Genomic DNA, 18,444 nt, shown 5'->3' with positions numbered 1-18,444 from the left:
AAGCAAATCTGAATTGGTGGAAAGTTTCTTCCATGTGAATCCCTCATGCTGTGCAGCTGAGCTTTCTTTTGCTTCTTTCCCCCCCCCCCCCCCCCCCCCCCCAATCTGGTTGCTGGGATGCCAGGGGCAGATTTACTGTTTTATCAAACCATAGCCTGGGAAAAGAAGCAGCGCTGGCAGATGCTGACGTGTCGTGGCTCAGGGCTGGAGGGATTTCACAGCTGGTGCTGCTGAGCATCTCTGGGGTGGGACATGATGTGGGCTCACTCCCACGAGGGGTGAGTGACTGCCCTTCCTGGAGTGCCGTGGAGATGGGGCAGGTTTGACTCCACAAGTAGAAAATCCAAGGAAAGGGAAACTGGATATATGGGGTACTCACTCCTCAGCAGTTTTCCCTTAACTGGTTTGGAAGGATGTTGTCAGCATGGCCAGGAAGGCAGAGCCAGTCCTGGGCACTGTGATGGGAGCACAATTCCAAGCTCAGATGCTGCAATTGAAGTTTTCCCTGAGCCCTTTCCAGCACCTGGTTGCCAAACTCCCTTTGAAGTCGCTGTAAATGCTGCTCTTGTCACAGAATCTCTGCCCAGGAAATCAGGGTGATAATAAACAGAAAGACACATGAGCAGTGAGAGGGAAGGGTGGCATTTCATGTGAATAAAAACATCCTACACGCCCCATATTACACCTTTATGAAGCTTGAGCAAGAGATTTCTCAGGAGGGAGAATAACTGGCATTGTTTTTGCTGGCTGGAGTGTAACTAGGATGGCTTGGGGCAGCACGTTAAAGCATGCCGGATGCAACCTCTGCAATATCTTGACCTGATAAAACATGTAATAGTAAGAAGGTTTTCTCCTGTGAAAAGAAAATCTTTAAAATCTTTCTTCTGTTTTACATGGGAGGGAAAGTAAGACTTTTGGAAAAGTTTCACTAAAAGCAGAAAGCAGCATTCAGCCAGGGACTTAGAGCACAGCCTCAGACATTGCAGGGAATGCTGTAATCTTTGGCATTTTATGGTGAATTTCTGGTCCCCTTTTAGGCTAGTGCTCCATCTCAAGGCTGGGAGAAATTTCAGAATTGTGTTACACCAGAACCTAATTCTTCCTCTGCATAATTCTAGGTAAGAATTAAGAAACAAAACAGGTTCCCAGACTATGATGTGGGATTCTGCAGCAGCCACTTGTACTGATTTATAGTGAAGACAACTGCCATCCTGAGGTTGATATAAGTTCTCATTCCTGAAAACATAAATATTAATCTAAATATTTTTCAGGGAGTTGGAGAAGCAAGAGTCTGAGAAAAAGATTGAGTTATACAAACAAATATTTTCTGTCTGATGTAACACTCCAAATACCTCTGAGTAATCTGTATATGACATAACAGGGGAGCTGGATGAGAGCGGGCCAAGTGAATTGTTCTCATCCTGAAACAAAGGAAAATTAATCAAAGGGAGGTAGAATTTCCCATTCCCAGCCTTCCCTGTGACTTTCCCTGTGCTCTGTTAGGTCCATTTCCACCAAAAATTTCCTCTTCCTTTAAACAATGCAGTGGATATCCCTCTGTCCCACTGGGGAAAGGCTCGTTGCAGAGGAATTGATGCAGCTCTGCTGGAGCAGATCCCCGTTTGCAACTGGAGCCTGTGACACTTCCCCAGTGTCAGGTAAGGAAAACTGCAGGAATTTAAAAGCAATCCCACAGCTAAAACAATGAAGTCTGGCTCTGGTCAAATATCATCACAGATGAACCACCTTTCTCCTTCCCTCATGTGTGTGGTTCCAATAGCCTTTGAATGTTGCACTGAGAAGGGAAGCAGAAATGCATGGGATAAAAATGTTTATTCTGTTAGGGGCTGTGTGACTGATCCCCACACTCTCAGTGAGGCTGGAAGGTCCCAATGGCCCCTGCTCGGTGAAAGAACTAATAGTAAGCATTTTCAATACAGAAATATAATTTTCATATTCCTCTGATTCCCTAATACTCAGATTTGTCAGGATGATATTTTACTAATTATCTCCTAGTTTGAAGTTTATATTATGTAGTAGGGAAGGCTCAGTCCATTTGTGTCATGACTTGAAACTCACCTGGATGTGTTGGGGCTTTTTTCTTTTCTGACAGCTCTTACAATAACAAATAACAATACTCTCAATAAACAGTCCATCCTAGGAAACCTGACTCACAGCCAAGATTGACTTAGAAATCCTTGCAGTGGCCAAGGTAGGCACCAACAACTCAATGTGCCCTAGGGATGGGCAGTGCCTGGTTTAGCAAAGAGGGTTGTCCAGAACAAGGAACTGAAGGAAAATCTATAACAGGGCAGTAAAGATTTAAGAGGCAAAAACATGACAAGGCTGAAGAAAATTAACTATTTGAGGAGACATCCTTGGATTTAGGCTGGAGGATCTGAGCAGCCCTGCAGCTGCTGAAGGCTCTTTGGAGGCTGCTTCCATGTACAGCCCTGCTGCTGCTGAGGCAGAAGCCTGCTGGACATGGACTGCATTTTTCTTGTTCTCCTTTGGATGAGAAATGAAGCATATACATGGAGGCAGAGAAGTGATATTACTACAGGGAGCTGGGAAATTACGTTGCTTTTACTTAAAGGTGGACTTGTTCTAGGGATGTTTACTGCCCTCCACCAATGCCCTTGGATGAAGCTGCTCCCTGCTGTCCTATTAGTCTGAGAAGGGCAAATATTTTGGGAAATACCTGCTGGAAGGGCACTGCTTAACTGGCATGTAAAGGTGGTGGGTTCAAAGAGGCCTTTGTGGAAGGCACAGGTGCCTTTATCTTCTCTCTGTTTTCAGCTATTGTAAACCTTAGTTACACCAGGAACCTCTGAGTGCAGGGCACAGCAGAGCATCCTTGTGCTGGGTTAGGAAGCACAGGATGGTAGTTATGGCAGCCTGCTTGCCTGGGGTGGGACTGCTGAGCCCCAGACCCTGGCCAGCTCCCCTCCTTACCTGACTGCAAATGTAAATATGCCCTGATGCAATCTGATGCTTCTACTTCAGTGAATATTAAAGGCAATCCCTGTTTATTTGTGTAAGGAACAGCCCCAAATCCAGCCTCCTGCCAGTACCTAATCCACTGCCAGAGTTGGGCTCAGCATTTTGTGGTTGATCCTGGGCAAAGCTGTCACCCAAGCAGATGATATTGTGAGGGCTGTTTATGATGTTGGCATGTGAAGCACCACAAGATTGGGCACTGGCAGCTGGCAGCTCAGGAGGAGGATGGAATGTGATGGCATTACATTGTCAAAAGCTCATCCCCAAAAGTCTTTGAGCAGACCTCCCTTGGCAGGCACACCCAGAAACATATGGGACTATTCTGTTAGCCAAAGCTTTGGTATTTTGCCTTAAAAATGGAACATCCAAAGCTTTTTTGCTGCCTACAAGGGGAGATGAGCATTGGTGTCTGCTTTGTGGGGTGTAGGAGGCAGCTCTGCTGCCAGGATGTCACGACTGCCAGCACAGCTCTTGCCAGCACAACAGAATATGTTCTAAAATAGGACTGAGGAAGGGGATGGGTCAAAAACCCAGCAACACCCATACAGCCATTTTACAAAACTACAGAATCACCACAAAATCCTTGAATGGCTTGGATTAGAGGGGATCTTAAAGATCATCTGGCATCAAAGCCCATCCTTGTGCAGCAGCACCTTCCATTGGACCAGTTTACTCAAAGTCCCATCAAACCTGGCCTCAAACACTTCCAGAGATGAGATATCCCCAGCTTCTCTGGGCAGCCAGTGCCAGGGCCTCCCCACCCTCACAGAGGAGAGTTTCTTTTGAGTGTCCAATCTAACCCTTCCCTCTGTCAGTATGAAGCCATTCCCCCTTGTCTTGTCACTCCAGCGCCTTGTCCAAAGTCCTTCTCCAACTCTCTTATCTTAGACCCTCTTTAGAAACTGGAAGGGGCTCTAAGGTCTCCCTGGAGCCTTCCCTTCTCCAGGCTCCAACCCCAGCTCAGTTGTCTCCATGGCAGAGCTGCTCCAGCCTCTGGTCATTGCTGTCTCTTCTGGACTGGCTCCAGCAGCTCCACATCCTTCTTAAGGACTGGGGGACCCAGCTGGCTGCCTGGAAGGCAACCAGCTTTGCAACCAAATGTCTCCAGCACCTATTGATAATTTATCTCCCCAAACCCTGAATTTCCTAGCAACGAGATTAGTCCCAGCAATACACAGGGAGAGCATTGTTGGCCAGCCCAGCTGGCCTGGCTCAGGGGCCCCACAGGTGCCTGGGTGCTTTTCACCAGTCTTTGTGACCTCTCCCAGTCCCATTCTACCTCTCCCCAAGTCAACAGCCCTCCAGCCTGCTGGTTCTTTGGGACCAAACCTGCCAGCTGCTCTCAGGAGTGGTTGTTGGGAGACTTGTCTCTCTGTTGCAATAAAATTCTTTATGTCCTTGAGGTTTACAATGTGCTATTAAAGTGTGTCCTGGAATGCTATAAAAAAAACAGCTCTCGATTGTTTTTTGTTTTTTTTTACAGGTTTGGTACTAACAGCTGGGAGTGCTCCACAGCCATAAGGGATATCTAGCAGGTCAGGAGCATTGAACTGTAGTCTGTCTGTTGGAATGGTCTTCAAATATAGAACAGGCTCCTGTAATCACTTGCCATAATTCTGGAGGCAAAAGTGAAGCAGTAAATCTGCTGTGACTCAGAGTGTGCACATGACAGAGAAACCTTCAGAAATATTACTGGAAGGTGACAGACTTATCCTGGATACAGCAGGTGAGGTGCCTGGTGGGAATACCTCTAAAATTTCTCTGTAAAAAAAGGGAAACCCAGATGAGAAGCCAAAACAACCCATGGATGCAACACATAAGCATTGTTTTCTCTGCCACAAAGAAAAACAGAGAGAGATTCCGATAGCCCGTCTCATGGCAATTTAAGTTTCTATATTTCTGAAGCCTTGGAAGCAAGCTGATATTGAATAGAGCCTCTCTTCACAACTCTGAAGTGACCCCTGAAGAAAAGTGCTGGCAGAGCTCTCAGCAGGGAGCCTCGTGTCCTGGTGCCAGGCATCCTGCCCAGTGCTCACACTGCTGGTGTCTGTCAGGAGAAATGGGCTTCTACCACACGAGAGCTGGTGCTGAGTGAGGAGCCCCATGAAGAAATCTCTCCTTTTGAAACTGAGTTTCTGCAATGATCTCGGGCAATCTGGGTGACCTAGGAGTCCTTTGTACTTACAAGTTTTGCATGGTTTCATTTAATATCTCTATTTCTGACATTTTCATGGAGAAAAGTTATAAAGAATTGGCTTCATAGTTCTGCTAAATGTCTCATACAGCATAATCTCCTACAAAAATATATGGTTTACCAGATACACCTAAATTGGTAAAAGACACGATAGTTCTCGATCACTTAAATTTGTGATTTGCTTTGGATCTTTTTCCTGTGGCAACAGGGACAGCCAGCCCAGGCTTTGCCAGCAATGCTCAGGGTATTTGCACAGAAATTATATGGAGATCATCTCCATCAGGATAACTTGGACATGGTGTTGTGTAATTAGCTGGCCATGGACTGTACAGACATGTTTTCAGGGAAGGAATTTAGTTGTCATGTTCAATCCCAGAACCCTGATCTGGGCTTGCACAGGGTGGTAAAGCTGCTGGGGACAGGTTTTGCTGGGAAAAAAGTTTCAGGCTTCTGAAGGTGTGTTCAAACCCCAAGTAAAAGGATAAAACCTGTGTGGGTGATTCAAGATGAAGCTGGAAGTGGGAAGGTCAGAGCTGGGATCTTTCATTTTGGTTAAAAGATGACAGGTGGGATGGGGAGGACCAATGGGTTCTCAGGGACATTGGGATGTCACACCGAGGCTTTGTGCAAGCAGGGCAGCACTGAGACAGGGGTAGCAAGCTAGTTAAAAGTATGATTTCCAGGAGGCCTGAAGTTATTCATAAACTTACACCAGTTTTGTGGATTGCAAACTTCCAAAGAGAGAAGGGGAGACAACTAAAAAACAAACAGAAAAAAAGGGTGATACATTAATTAAGATCTCTTTAAAGCAATATTTAAAGAACATTATGCTGCAAGGACTGGTTGGAAAGAGGCTTCCAACCCTCCCTGAGGTGACCCTGTGTCCATCCCACAGCAGCACAGCTCCCTCTCCTGACTGCAGAGCTCAGCATCCTGAAGATGAGGGCTTACTGTGCTCGCTGGGAGACAGGTTTATTTCTGCCAAATTAAATGTAATTTAAAGTACAAAAGGATCCATCCCTGCCTGTGGGGATGGGCTAGATTCAGACATCTTAAATCCGTAATTATTGCAGGTTCTCTGTTGAAGTGCATGGCCCAGTGAGACCTTCCCTATCTCCAACTGTCTTCTCCTTTAAATTCTCATTTAAAGAAATGTCTGATTTCCAGAGTGAGGTCTGCTGCCTAAGGAGGGGATAGTGGGTAGGAGCATCTGCTGGCAGCACCTCGGTGTGATGAGTTTCTGACCTTGCCACAGCATGTGGTAGGGCTCAGCTGGGTGCCCCAGGGCTCTGCAGGGACAATCAGCAGTGCAGGTTCCATGCAAACACACTCTGTGCCCAAAGTGCTGACACACCCCTGTGTCAGCCTGCAGTGCTCTGACTTTCTGTCCCCATGAGATGGTTTTGACATCTCGATTGTCCACCTTCCTCAACTGTCAGCACCTCAGATTATCCTGATATTTGGTATTCCTGCTTGAACAAGCCCTGTCTGTGTTGCCCAAGCAACTTTAATTCACCAGCTTGTCTATGGATAGCTTTGGACAGGAGTATGCCCTTTGGAAACAAGCTTGGCTTCTCACACTCAAACTGTGTGGTCAGCTCCATCCCCCGGTGCAGCAGTCAGGTAGGATGCTGGACCTGTGCCAGGCTTTGAGAAGGTCACAGAACTGACAGAGGAAGAGGAGGGTGGGCACTGTTAGTAGATGAAGACACGACTGTCCCAGGCTCATCAGCCACGATGATGAGTTCCTGCACAGTTCCCTGCACTCCCCTGGGAGCTGTGTGTGCCAAAGCCGGGCTGGGAAACACCCAAAGCTGCCCAGACTGGACAGGCCAGGGGAAGTGCCCCAGGCATGGGGGCAGTGCTGCTGGGGGATCCGGCTCAGAGACAAAGCCCCAGATGCTGCAGACAGCTGAGACTTATGTCAGAGCCTCACAGTGATCCTGCTGGGATCCCATTCTCCAGAATAATGCTGGTACTGGGGGCTTCTTGTTGCTGTAGGGGATGAGCCACCAGAAAAGCACACTCTGCTGTAGCCCAGAGCCTCCCTGCAGCCTCAGCATCAGGCACTAGATGTCCTTGCACGCCTTGCTGTGGATGCACAGCCCCTGGTGCTGCACAGGTTGCAGGAGGGACGTTTCCACGAGGGTGACAACCACTGGATGAAGGTGCCCCTTTTCCAGCTCTGGCTTTATGGGACAGAAAGGAAGTCATGGAGGAAAGACAAGGAAAGGTACTTGCTTCACTGCCCATCTTCGTGCTCCCCTGGGAGTGCTGGATCAGGGGCTGCCTTGCTTTTGGGCATCATTTTCCATAAGCATCCCAGCACCTGCAGCTCAAAGTCACTTCTTGGTGATCCCATTAAATTATTTCAAGAGCAGCCCTTTGTTGTGAGAAATCGATATCTGCCTTGAGGGCCTGTTTGTCTCAGTGAAACCCATTAAATTACATGAGTTTGATCCCAAAGTGGCAAAGACAGCAGCATTTTAAAATAGCTCCACAGTCAGGAAACCCAATAACATGCTCATGAAGTGATTTTGTGTGTGTGTGTATGTGTGTGTATGTGTCTAGCAGTGAGTCTCCCAAACTCTTGGTGAATAATTACAGGAGCAGTGTAAGATATAAATAATTTCCCTGGGTCTGTCACTTTGAGGACAGCAAATAAGGACAAATAAAATGCTGGAGGGAAATGAATGTGCCTGGTGCTTGAGCAGTAAGGAGCAGCATGGAGTGTGCAGCTAAACTGATGGTCTGTGCCTGAAAGACCAGCTCCCTGCTGGGGCTGCAGTGAGTGTCCTTTGGGGACACATCTCCCCCCCGGCTGTCACTGTGTTTGTCCTGAGTCTCATTCACCACTCGTGCTTCTGGCAGTGATCCCGTGCTCTGGGGATCCCATCCAGGAGTAAGGACACCAGCAAGCCCCGGAGCCACGTGAAACTTCTGGTACTGGGTGTCTCTGGAGAGCGGGTGACAGCCACTCCAGAATGTTCCCCAAGTGCCAGCAGAGCTTTTTCACACCCAAGCCTTCACACACATCCTCTGCTCACCTGCAGGGCAGGGGTCCCACTCTCGGCTCCAATGGATGCTGGGTTATGTGAAGCAAGCCTGGTTTATAAATTCAGTCCCTCTGGGCACAGGTTTTGGGCCAAAATCGCTCCTGTCCTGCCGTTCCAGCATCACTTTGAGGACAGAGAGCAGTGCCTCAGGCAAAGGAATCCTCTGGCAAGCTCTGTGTCCTTCTGAACAACCTCCAGAAGTTCACAGCTTTAGCCACAGGCTAAACATGTTAAGAATAAGAAATGTTTGTATTTTACCTCCCTGAAGTGTCCATCCCCTGAGACAGCTCTTGGCCATTGTCCTGCCCATGGCCTGGCTGCCTTTTCCTGTGCCTGGGCTTTGCCACCCTGCCTGTATTGGGAACCCCAGAGAGCCCTGCTTTCTTTGAAAGCTGTTGGATTTTACTTACTGAGCACTAATTAACTGTATTTATTGTCAGAAATAAAACGGGGAGATCTTATTTCCTCCCACAAATGCAGTCAGAGATGATATCTGCCTAGCAAAGGAGGAAATTACTTTAGAAATTAATTACAAAGGGTACTCTCAATGGGAGAAGCACCAGTCCCTCTCTCCCCTCTCGTTACAAAGCTTGATAGCTCTGATCTCAACACATTCTCAGGCACATTTTGACTATTAAGTCAGTGCAAATTATCAGTTTTATGTTGTAATTGGGGAGGTCAGTTATGAAGAGGTAATATTTTATTTTGGTGCAATACTTAATCTTTTTTTAATTTTTGGTCATGCTCAAACTCAGGCTTAGAGATCTGAAGGCTTGTAATTCTCCATTTCCATGTTTTTCATACTGTTATATATGATCTGAAATGATGTGTACTGGGCACAAGTTACAAAAGGTAATTTTGAAAGGTCATCAGGAGTGGATTAACTTGTTCCAGGGTCCTTAATAGTTCTGACCTCAGTTGCATATTGAAAGGAAAAATATTTTGGTCTTCTTTACCTGAACACTATTATAAGTAATAAACATGCAAGAAAAACGTTACTGTAGCTCTTCCCTACAAATCCACAATCACCTGAGCAGTGACCTTTAACTTTAATCAAGGGTGTGCTAGTTTGGGTGTTAAACTTTCATTTCCTCAATTACCAAAACAGAGCTAGATAATGCCCCTTAATAGCCAACACCAAAACAAAACCAACCACCACCATCTGAATTTGTTTAGAAGCCATCAGCAGAAGGATTTGACCCACTGTTTGCCTACAATCCTACACCTCAGAATAACTAAAAGGCAATATTATTCGGGTTTTGAGTTTTCCACTGAATGGTGGCAGGATCCCTGGGAACTGAAGGCCATATCTGGAGCTGATGTGTATGTTCGGGTGTCCTGCACTTTACAAGCTGCCCCCAGCTCAGGCAGGAGCTGTGCTGCTCCTAGAGGTTTGGAGAAGCCACACAGCTTCCAGGCCTCTCCAGGATAAGCCTGTGTATGTCTTAGAAGGTGAGTCTCTTAAGAATTAGAGCTTTGATATTTTATTAAAAAAAAATAATTAGTTAGGTTCTTTGTTGTTGTTGTTTTACAGTTAAAAATTCCCATCTTCCTCTAGAGAACTATCTCAGAGCTCTGGGGAAGTCTAGACCTCTGAGAGCTGTGACATCCTAATGCTGTATAAGTTTTATTTAATGGTGAGCGTAGTCTCTGTAATTCCCCTTTATCAGGTTTCCTGGATATCTTTATATCTTTTTGTCCTTTGCCTGTGCCTTTAGGATAATGACCAACAATAACCAGAACTCTCAAACTGCGCCTGGTCTCTGCTTGCAGCAATTGGGTGCATTGGGTGGGCTGAGTCATCCCTCAAGAAAGTTCAGGCTCTCTCACCTTGTGCTGCACCTGCCTGCTGCCCCCTGGCTGCAGTGCTGGTCCTGGAGCAGGAGGGATGTTTGCATGCAGGAGTACTTGAAAAGAGAAGTTTCTGTCTTGTTAGGGTAACTACAGTTGGAAGACACTCTGGAGGTATTCAAAGTGCAAGTCTACATCTTGTCTTAAACAAGAATTTACCTCTTTAAGCTCAACCCGATGTAAAACAGTGCATTTGAAGCTTTGACTATCCCTGATTGCAGGGTCTGGATCAGAAACCTGTGATCCCAGTGGCTTGGCACTTCATCAGTGGTGTGGGCAAGCTGTGAGACCAAACCATGAGCTCTGCTCCCTTCAGCTTGCAGAGGGGAGCGGGTTTGTCGTGTTTTTAGGAGTTAGCACACTGCACATGGATCCTGGATCCTCTTCAGTTCAGACTGGTGAGTTACCATGGTGCTGTTGGCAGTGTAGTATTTTCAAGCTGGGATATCAATTTTTTGATAGAATCACTTGGTGATTACATGCTGCATTATAATAAACATAAGTTAACGGAGGGACTAAGGTGTCATTTCTGCTTCCAGGCTGGGCAAGCAAGGTTGCTTTGCCAAATTCCCATCTCTGTGACAGGGTTGCAATTTCTTCTTCCTGCCATTAAATTGTTGCATTAACCTCAATCCCTCAGTCATTAGTAAATACTAGTAAGTCATATGTGACATTTTGCACCAAGCAAGGCTGCAGGTCCTGCCTGTTGGATGTTTTTAATTAAATAAAGCTGCCTGCTGTGTGCAGATGGAGGGGGGGAGAAGGCAGAACTCAAAGGGGAGATGAAAGCCACTGCTTCTGCCTGCCACGCTGGCGTGTGGGCAGGACTTCTCCTCTCGGACCTTTCCTTCACAGAAGTCCTTGCATTTTTCAGAAGGCCTCTCATCTGAAATTACAGCAGATGGTTTGTGCTCCTGCTCCAAGTATTTCTGGAAAATACTGGATGTAGCACCTGAATAAGCCCCATATGAAAGCTGGTAGAGAGAACATTGGTCAGTGGTAGAAGTAAATCTGTGCTTCATGCTGAGCTCCAAATGCACCAAGCAAAAAAACATTGTCAGGTCAAGATCAGACTTGAAACTGTACTGGTAGTACTCTTCTGAGATCTCAGAGTTCCTGAACTTGGAGATGGGAGTGAGAGTGAATAGGTCTGATCTCTAACAGACTTCAACAACCTTCCTGTCCAACTGATCCATGATTTATAATACTGTGGAGCTCTGGAACAATGCATGTGCCCGGCCAGCACAGCAGTAGGGAGGCTCAGTGTTAAATGTCAGGGTGGAGAAGGTGGAGCAGCAGCTGCTGCCTTTCCCTGCAGCTCTCCCTTCTTCTGCTGGGCAGGGCTGGAGCTCTCTGCCTGCAGCACAGCGTGGGAAGCAAAATGCCAGCAGGTCAGTGGCTGTGCTGCACGCCGGGCTCTGCTGCCCTTGGGCACTTCATGGCCTGGCCATGCTGAGCCTACCAGCACCTGTAATTAATGCTTGCTGCTTCCCCAGGGATGCACTTTGCCTGCATTTAACTGTGCTTTTTAGTTACATTCTCTCTCTGCTCTCCTACTTATTCCTGTGCCACTCAGCATCTGCATTATGGATAAAGCTTTCAGGGTAGCCAGTGGCTGCTGGTGGTCCTGCTCTCTCCACTTTTAATGAATTGCAGTAAGTGTGCTGGATGTCCAGGTGCTGCAGCTGAAGAGGCAAGCAAACCCTGCTGTCTCCACTTGTCCATCACTAGTTTGGTTTTTGGTTTCCTCTTCTGGCCCTGGTGGATGGTTGCTTGCTGGGGTCGGGGCCATGGCCAGCAGCACGGGGTGGTGGGAGAGGCTGACAGAGCCCTGACACCTTGGCTGAAGTTGTGTTTATTTGCTCAGGACAGGCAGTGTCCCATCTCCCTTGGCGGGAACCGGGGAAGAATTTGGTGCACAGAGCTCAACATGAAGTCCATGCCTCTGCCCTCAGCCTTGGCTGTGGTGTGACATGGGCTGGCACCAAAATATGCCTTGGGAGTTCCTTGTTTTCCTCACCTGGCTCAGATAAGTAGCAACAATCTTCCCATTTTTTCATCAAAGAGAGACTTCAGCCTCCCAGGAACTAGTGAATAGCCCAGAGTAACACAGCCCAGTACAAATGGTTTGCTTCTTCCTAATGTCTGAATGGCAGAATTTTTTTTTCTATCTAGATCTGTTTAGTAGGAAAAATGAGCATTTAAATGCCACAGAGCTGGTTTTGACACTAGCAAGAACTGTTTTTGACAAAAGCACAAAAATAACCCCAGACTTCAAATCCAAGTAATGAATCTTCATGGCAAATAGAAAGGAAAATTCAAAGAACCTTATTTCTAAATTTATTCGGTCAATAGTATTAATTAGCAAGCATGTATAGTAGTCCTAACCTGGGTGTGATCAATACAGTCTGAACCAGCCATTTAGTGGAGGATGTCTAAAGGAGAAAGAAGTATGTGAATAATCTGAGCATTGTACAAGTACAGAAGAACAGACTAACTCTGACCACGAGGGGCACAGGAGACTGGCACCTGCTCATGGCAAGAAGGACAAGATGTGTCTTGGCTTGGCTTTACTGTGAGATGATTGGGAATTGAGTGATGGTTGGGTTGTACACCAGCCTGCTCTGAGCATCCCTGTGAAGGAGCACAGAGCCATTGAAGTGCTCCACACAGCTCCCACAAGCCATATAAACCCCTGAAGTTCCTCTGTTTTCCCCCGTGGGTTTTGTATTGCTGGAGAAGGAAACCCTGAAAGGCAAGAGTTTGGTGAAAGAGGGGCTCAGCCCTTGGGTGTCCTGACCTACTGCTAGGCTTCTCTGTGCCTCATTTGTTTAAAATGCTTTTAAGAGCTTCCAGCTATTTTCCATGTGCTCCATCAGAAAGAACTGGGCTCCCACTCACTTTTCTTTGAGCAGAAGCTGAGAGGAAAATGCACATTCCCCACCTGTCACCTCAAATACAGAAAATTCACCCCACTTTACCTGAATAAAGATGGAAGATTATAAGAAGCAGCTAAATAATTCCTCCAGGTAGTCTTTTCCGAGGGTCCGGGTTCTGGTGAACTGCAATGTGTAAGCTCTGTTGAAAGAAATAATTTACTGCTGTTCGTTTCACTTAAAGCAGAGGTTGGTCAGGCCTTTGGAGTGATCACACTGTTGGTCAGGCACAGGACTCTGTGTGGGAAGTGTGCATTGCTTGCATGGGGTGCTGGGCGTGCTGGCTCCTGTGACAGAGATGCTCAACTCTGGGGACGTGGCCCTGGTGGGTCATGAGGTCTTCTGGAGCTGCCTCTGAGAGGGTCTGGGTGCTGCATGTGGGAAAGGACAATTGGAGCCTGAGGCTACTCCAGAACTCTGGGGAGACCTCTGAGTTTCAGGGGCTGAGCTCTCCTGCCTTGGTGCCTTTCTGGGTTTGAACTCAAACTGGAAGCACCTCCTGAGGTGTGGGGTGGGAAATGAAATTTTGTGCCATTTTGTCCAGAAGAATTACTGCCTCTACTGCAAGTCTAAATCTTGACCAGTGAAGCTGAGCACATGAGTATCTCAAAGAAATAGCCTCACAATACAGAATTACAGTATCGTGAATATTTTCCAGCTGAGCACCGTGGTTAGTGCTGTGGCCACAGATGCTGCAATACCCCACCTAGAATCTCTGACTAGTCATTGAACAGGGACTTTTTGCAGGAGCGATAGGGATTCACGGGCAAGTTTTATTTACTAGCAACAAATTGGTTTTCTTCTGCCCTCACGAAGAGCTGCTAAAATCTGCTGCTAGGCTGCGGAGGGGAGAGAACACGGATATAGTCTTCTTAGACATAGAATCCCTAAAAGGGCGGCTTGTGTTGGAGCCCGGGGGGCTGCCCTACCCCACCCCAAAACTCCCCCTTTGCTCCTAGGGCAGCGTCCCCCGCGGACCCGCCCGCCGAGCGGCTGTGGGAGGAGGAAGAGGAGGAGGAGGAGGAGGAGGAGAAGGAGGGGGAGTCCCGGCGGCGGGATGAGGCCGGGCTGAGCGATGTGCGAGCAGGCAGCGCGCTACTGCCGGGCCGGGGTGCAGAAGCTGCTGCGGAAGCCGGCGCCGGCGCTGCGCGGGCTGGACGGGCTGCTGCGCTGGGCGGCGGGCAGGATGGGCGACAAGGGCCTGGCCGACAGGGAGCTGCTCGCCCCGGGCGCCGCCGCCGCCCAGAGGAAGGGCACCTCCGTCATCCTCGATGTGAGTGCTCCCTGCGTCCCGCACCCCCGGCTCCCGCCTCCCTCCCCCGCCGTCTCGGAGCGGGGATGCTCCTCTCGTCCTGCGCTCCCTGGACCGGCCGGGCACGGGCTGGAGCCGGGTCTTGCAGTCCCCGGCCGGGTGGGCGTGCGTGTCCCGTATCCTTTTTGCCAGTGTCCAGCACCCACTCCAGCCCCTCGGGATCGTCGTTATTTCCCGGGTCCGGCATCCCCTGGCCCAGCTGGGCGAGAGGCTGCAGCCCGGCTCCTGAGCTCGCCTGGATCCTGCACGCACAGGCTGCACGGGCACGGGGAGCAGCCCGGACCCTGCACCCCGCGGGGGGCTTGGCATCAGGGACAGTCCTCGGATGCTGCATCCCCCGCCGGCTGGGGATGGGATGCAGCCCGGGTCCTGCATCGCCCGGGCTGGTTGGGTGTAGGGGTGCCCAGGTTTAACAGCCCCCTCCCAGACGCTGTGCCTCTGGGCTGCCTGAGGGATGGAGTTACAGCCCGGGTCTTGCCCTCACTGCACCTCCGAGATTGTCGGGGGGGGGCTGGGTCCTCCGTCCCCTTGCCCTGCACTCTCTGGGACAGCTGGGAAAAAGCTGCACTTGGTTCTGCATCTTCTGGGCTGGGCTGAGCGCGGGGTGCAGTCCGGATACTGCACCTCCTCTCCAGAGCCCTGCACCTTTTTGCTGCCGGATGGGCATGGAGATGTAGCTTGTATCCTTCTCCCTGCCGGGATTCCGAACTCCCTGGGCTGGCTGGGCATGGGGGTACCCTGTTCCTGCACCCTCTGGACGAGCTGAGCGTGTGTACCCCAGGTTCTGCAGCCTCTTTCCCACGTCCTGTATCCTCTCGATCAGCTGGGATGAGGATGCACTGTGGGTCCTTAATCCTGGTTTGGGGTCCTTAATCCTGGTAGGGATGTTCTCAGTGCCTCGATTGCTGTATTTATAGCTTTTCTGATTAGGGAGCTAACGAGGCTGTTTGCACTTAAATGAATTGGGAGAATGGGGTGGAATCAGCCCGACTGCAAATGGTGTAATTACAGTCTTTCTGCAGTATCCAGTAATTAAACACATAGATTCTCTGTTTTGCTAACTCCTAGTTAAAAAAAAAAAAAAAAAAAGGTAGTGAATGCAAACATTAACTACTGAGGTATTGGCCGTAGTAAAGGAAAACTCATGCTCTCTTTGGAGATAGGATAGGCAGTAGTAGCTCTTCAAGGCAAGCCCTTACATTTTGTAAATAATTTGCTGAACCCGAGGGCATTGGCGTGGGCTGGAGAGTCTGAAACTCATTCCATCTCTGAGCACCCTGAGCTGAAAAGTGTTTTGGTTCCCTGAGGAGCCACTGTCTCTAGTGGGTTGCCAAAACCAGCTCAGAGAGCAGAGCTGATGGGTGATGCTGCCAGGTGGAGAGCTGGGTGGGTGGGCAGCTGCAGGCTGGGGGAAACAGAAGGGGAAACAGAAAGGGAAACAGAAAGGACAGCTGCCACCCTTACATCTTTTAAGCTGACTTGTTCAGGAGGGAATTCCTGGTTTGTTTTTTGGGGGGTTTTTTGTTTTTTGGTTTTTTGTTTTTTTCTGTTTTAGAGGGATTGGTTTGGTTTCAGCTTGTTTTGTTTTTTAATCTGCCCTAAAATTGCCAAAATTTTACAATTATTTGGAATCTGAGTTTCAGAGCACAAATGCAATTAGGAAGCAACATTAAATTTATGTAAGAGGTTTCTTGAGTTAGGAGTGTTTTGCCACCAAAATGGTATCTTATCCATTCAATTTTACTATCTTTAAGTGATTTTTTTCCCCCACTTTGAGGTTTGAGCTTAGGAAAAGAGCCATGAACTTTCAGAATGAGTAGCACAGTAGAGCTTTGTATTATTTCAGTGGGAAGTACAATAGAGCTGGGTGTGCAGCTCCTGATCATTTTTCCCTTTCACAATGGTACTGGGAGCCCTTTCATACCTGCTGCAAGTAGAAATGGATTCTGGAAATGTAAGATTTGAGCGCTTAAGGTTTTTTTTCCCCCCTCCTTCCTTAGAACTTGATTTTCTCCTTTTTCTCCAGGCACAATAGCAAAGCCAATTGAAGCTGTGGCTTCGCTGTAATGGGCTCTTCAAGTGCACTGTGAGACCCCCCTTTCAAACAAAAGGTTTAAACACGGGAACACTTTTTTTTTAGCTTAATTTTTACACATTAGCATGAAAGTAACAAGCATCCCACTGAATGTTCAGGGATCATAACCTGTTTTCCATTTAACTCCTTCACATTTTTGCTGATGGTTGTGCTGGGAAGCAGTGAGTCCCAGCCATGCAGCACAGCTTCTCCATGGGGGAGGATGAAGTAAAAGACCTGTACTATTTTATGTTTAGCTAACATGTTTTCATGAGCTGGTGTGCTATGTAGGCAGTTTCTTGGGGGCTGGGAGAGCAAGGGAAAGCTTGGGCTTGGTTATGAATTAGATAAAATGGCTCTGATGCTGATAGTACCTTAGTCACTTCTTCCTCTTCTGGCTTTCTTTTAATTCATCCATCCCCAGTGTTCTTGTTCTGACTCCTCCGTGAGGGTGTCTGGTGCGTCAGAACAAACTTCCCTGTGCTCTTTCCACCAAAGAAACACAATTGTGCTGTTGTGGGACAAAGGTGGGGGCTGAAGAGGAATGAAACACAACAAGGGGCTAAGATGTCTTCTGCCATTAACCTGGTTACTGCCACTTGGAGAATGAATCTTAACCTTGGGCTGGCTTCAGTGTTTTTCTTTTATTTTGCCTCTTTTTTAATCCTTTAGGTAAAGGATTAAAAAAGGATGAACAAAGTTTACTAGTTCAGCTCAAATGAATGAATCAATGAGTGGTCAGCTCTTAAAACATTGGCCAAGTCATCACAAGGGGTTGAGGTTGAGCAAGGGGTCTGTACCCACCCTGTGCCTGCCCTCGGGTGCCATCCCTGGGTCTGCTCCAGCTGCAAGAGCCCAAGACTCAGGGCTGGCAGCATGTGCAATCTGCAGCAGGTGTCCATTCCCACTCACACCACAAACTGTGGATGGACACAGGATCACAGGATATCTAATTCTTTCTGCACCCACAAGGACAAACCCCCTTTATTAAAAACTGCCACAGTGCTGCTCCAAACCACAAGAGGAGATGGTGGAATTTCCAGTCAAGAACAAATCATCAATGTCACAATGCTTATGGAAAGGAGGATATATTACATGGGTGTACATTCTCTGTGGGTAAGCCAATGTGAGGTTGTGTTTGCTGATTTGAATGAGTTCATGTGCAGCACAGAGCTGAGCTGGATGGCTCTTGAGGCGTAGGAAATGTCTAGGCAGGTGCTGTTCTGTCTGGGAGTACTTCAGAGCTGGCTCATCTACTGTCCTTGCTCATCCCTTCCTGCCTTGCTGTCGCTGCCAAAAGCCTGTGTTGACAGCAGAGGTGTGAGCTCCAGAGCACGTGAGGGCTGGTCAGTCACAGCAGCTGCAGGTGAAGATGCATCTGGTTCATGGCTCATTTCCTGCTGGGCACCTAAAACAAGGATCAGCCTTGGTTATGAAGGAGCACGCCCATGGCAGGACTGTGAGTCCCAAGCAGCACTGGCCTCCCTGCCTCTTTTCTTGCCAATGGGGACTAAATGCATTGATTTTTGGCTTTATTTTAAACACTCCTGAGGAACACGGTTCCATTAATTTCAGGTCAGATTGAGCTTTCTGTTTTATCTGCCCTGTCTTTTGCTGAAAACTAATTTTGACCCTCATCTGATTTTTTTATTCTTTGACAGAAAGATAATTTCAAATCCATCTCTCATTCCTATGGCTCCTCTTGCAACCTTGCTTATGTGGCCCAATCTGGTCTGCGCTTCTGCAGCCCCGTGGGATTGAGTGAGGTGTCTGGATAGAAGATACAGAGAATTTGGTTAGTGACCATGGTGCATTTCCAAATGTAGATCCAGTACCTCCAGTTTTCCAACCATTCTGTCAGTGACATGATTTCCAGTGCAACCCTTAATTGCAAGGCTCTTGCAGCCACAAGAATTGCAGGAATCCCTTCTCAATCCTCTTCTGTTTTGACCTTTTCCCTTGTTTTCATTTTGTTTGTTGGGGGTTTTTTCAAGGTTGGTTCATTCCCCTTCCTTTGTCCT

The 18,444-nt window shown here is 48.0% G+C and overlaps 1 protein-coding gene across 1 annotated transcript in view; it reads left to right on the top strand.

The window, feature by feature from the left end:
* The first annotated feature begins 14,112 nt into the window (after positions 1–14,112).
* The window catches only part of NECAB2 (N-terminal EF-hand calcium binding protein 2), a 73,421-nt gene continuing 69,089 nt past the window's right edge, over positions 14,113–18,444 (top strand). Inside the window, exon 1 of the mRNA XM_062500194.1 lies at positions 14,113–14,310. Coding sequence (XP_062356178.1) covers positions 14,113–14,310 — 198 coding nt within the window. The remainder of the gene's footprint in view (positions 14,311–18,444) is intronic.

The sequence above is a fragment of the Cinclus cinclus genome, chromosome 11, assembly GCF_963662255.1.
Source record: "Cinclus cinclus chromosome 11, bCinCin1.1, whole genome shotgun sequence".
NCBI lineage: Eukaryota > Metazoa > Chordata > Aves > Passeriformes > Cinclidae > Cinclus > Cinclus cinclus.
The sequence above is the reverse complement of the archived record's forward strand: the minus strand, read 5'-3'. Positions and strand labels throughout refer to the sequence as shown.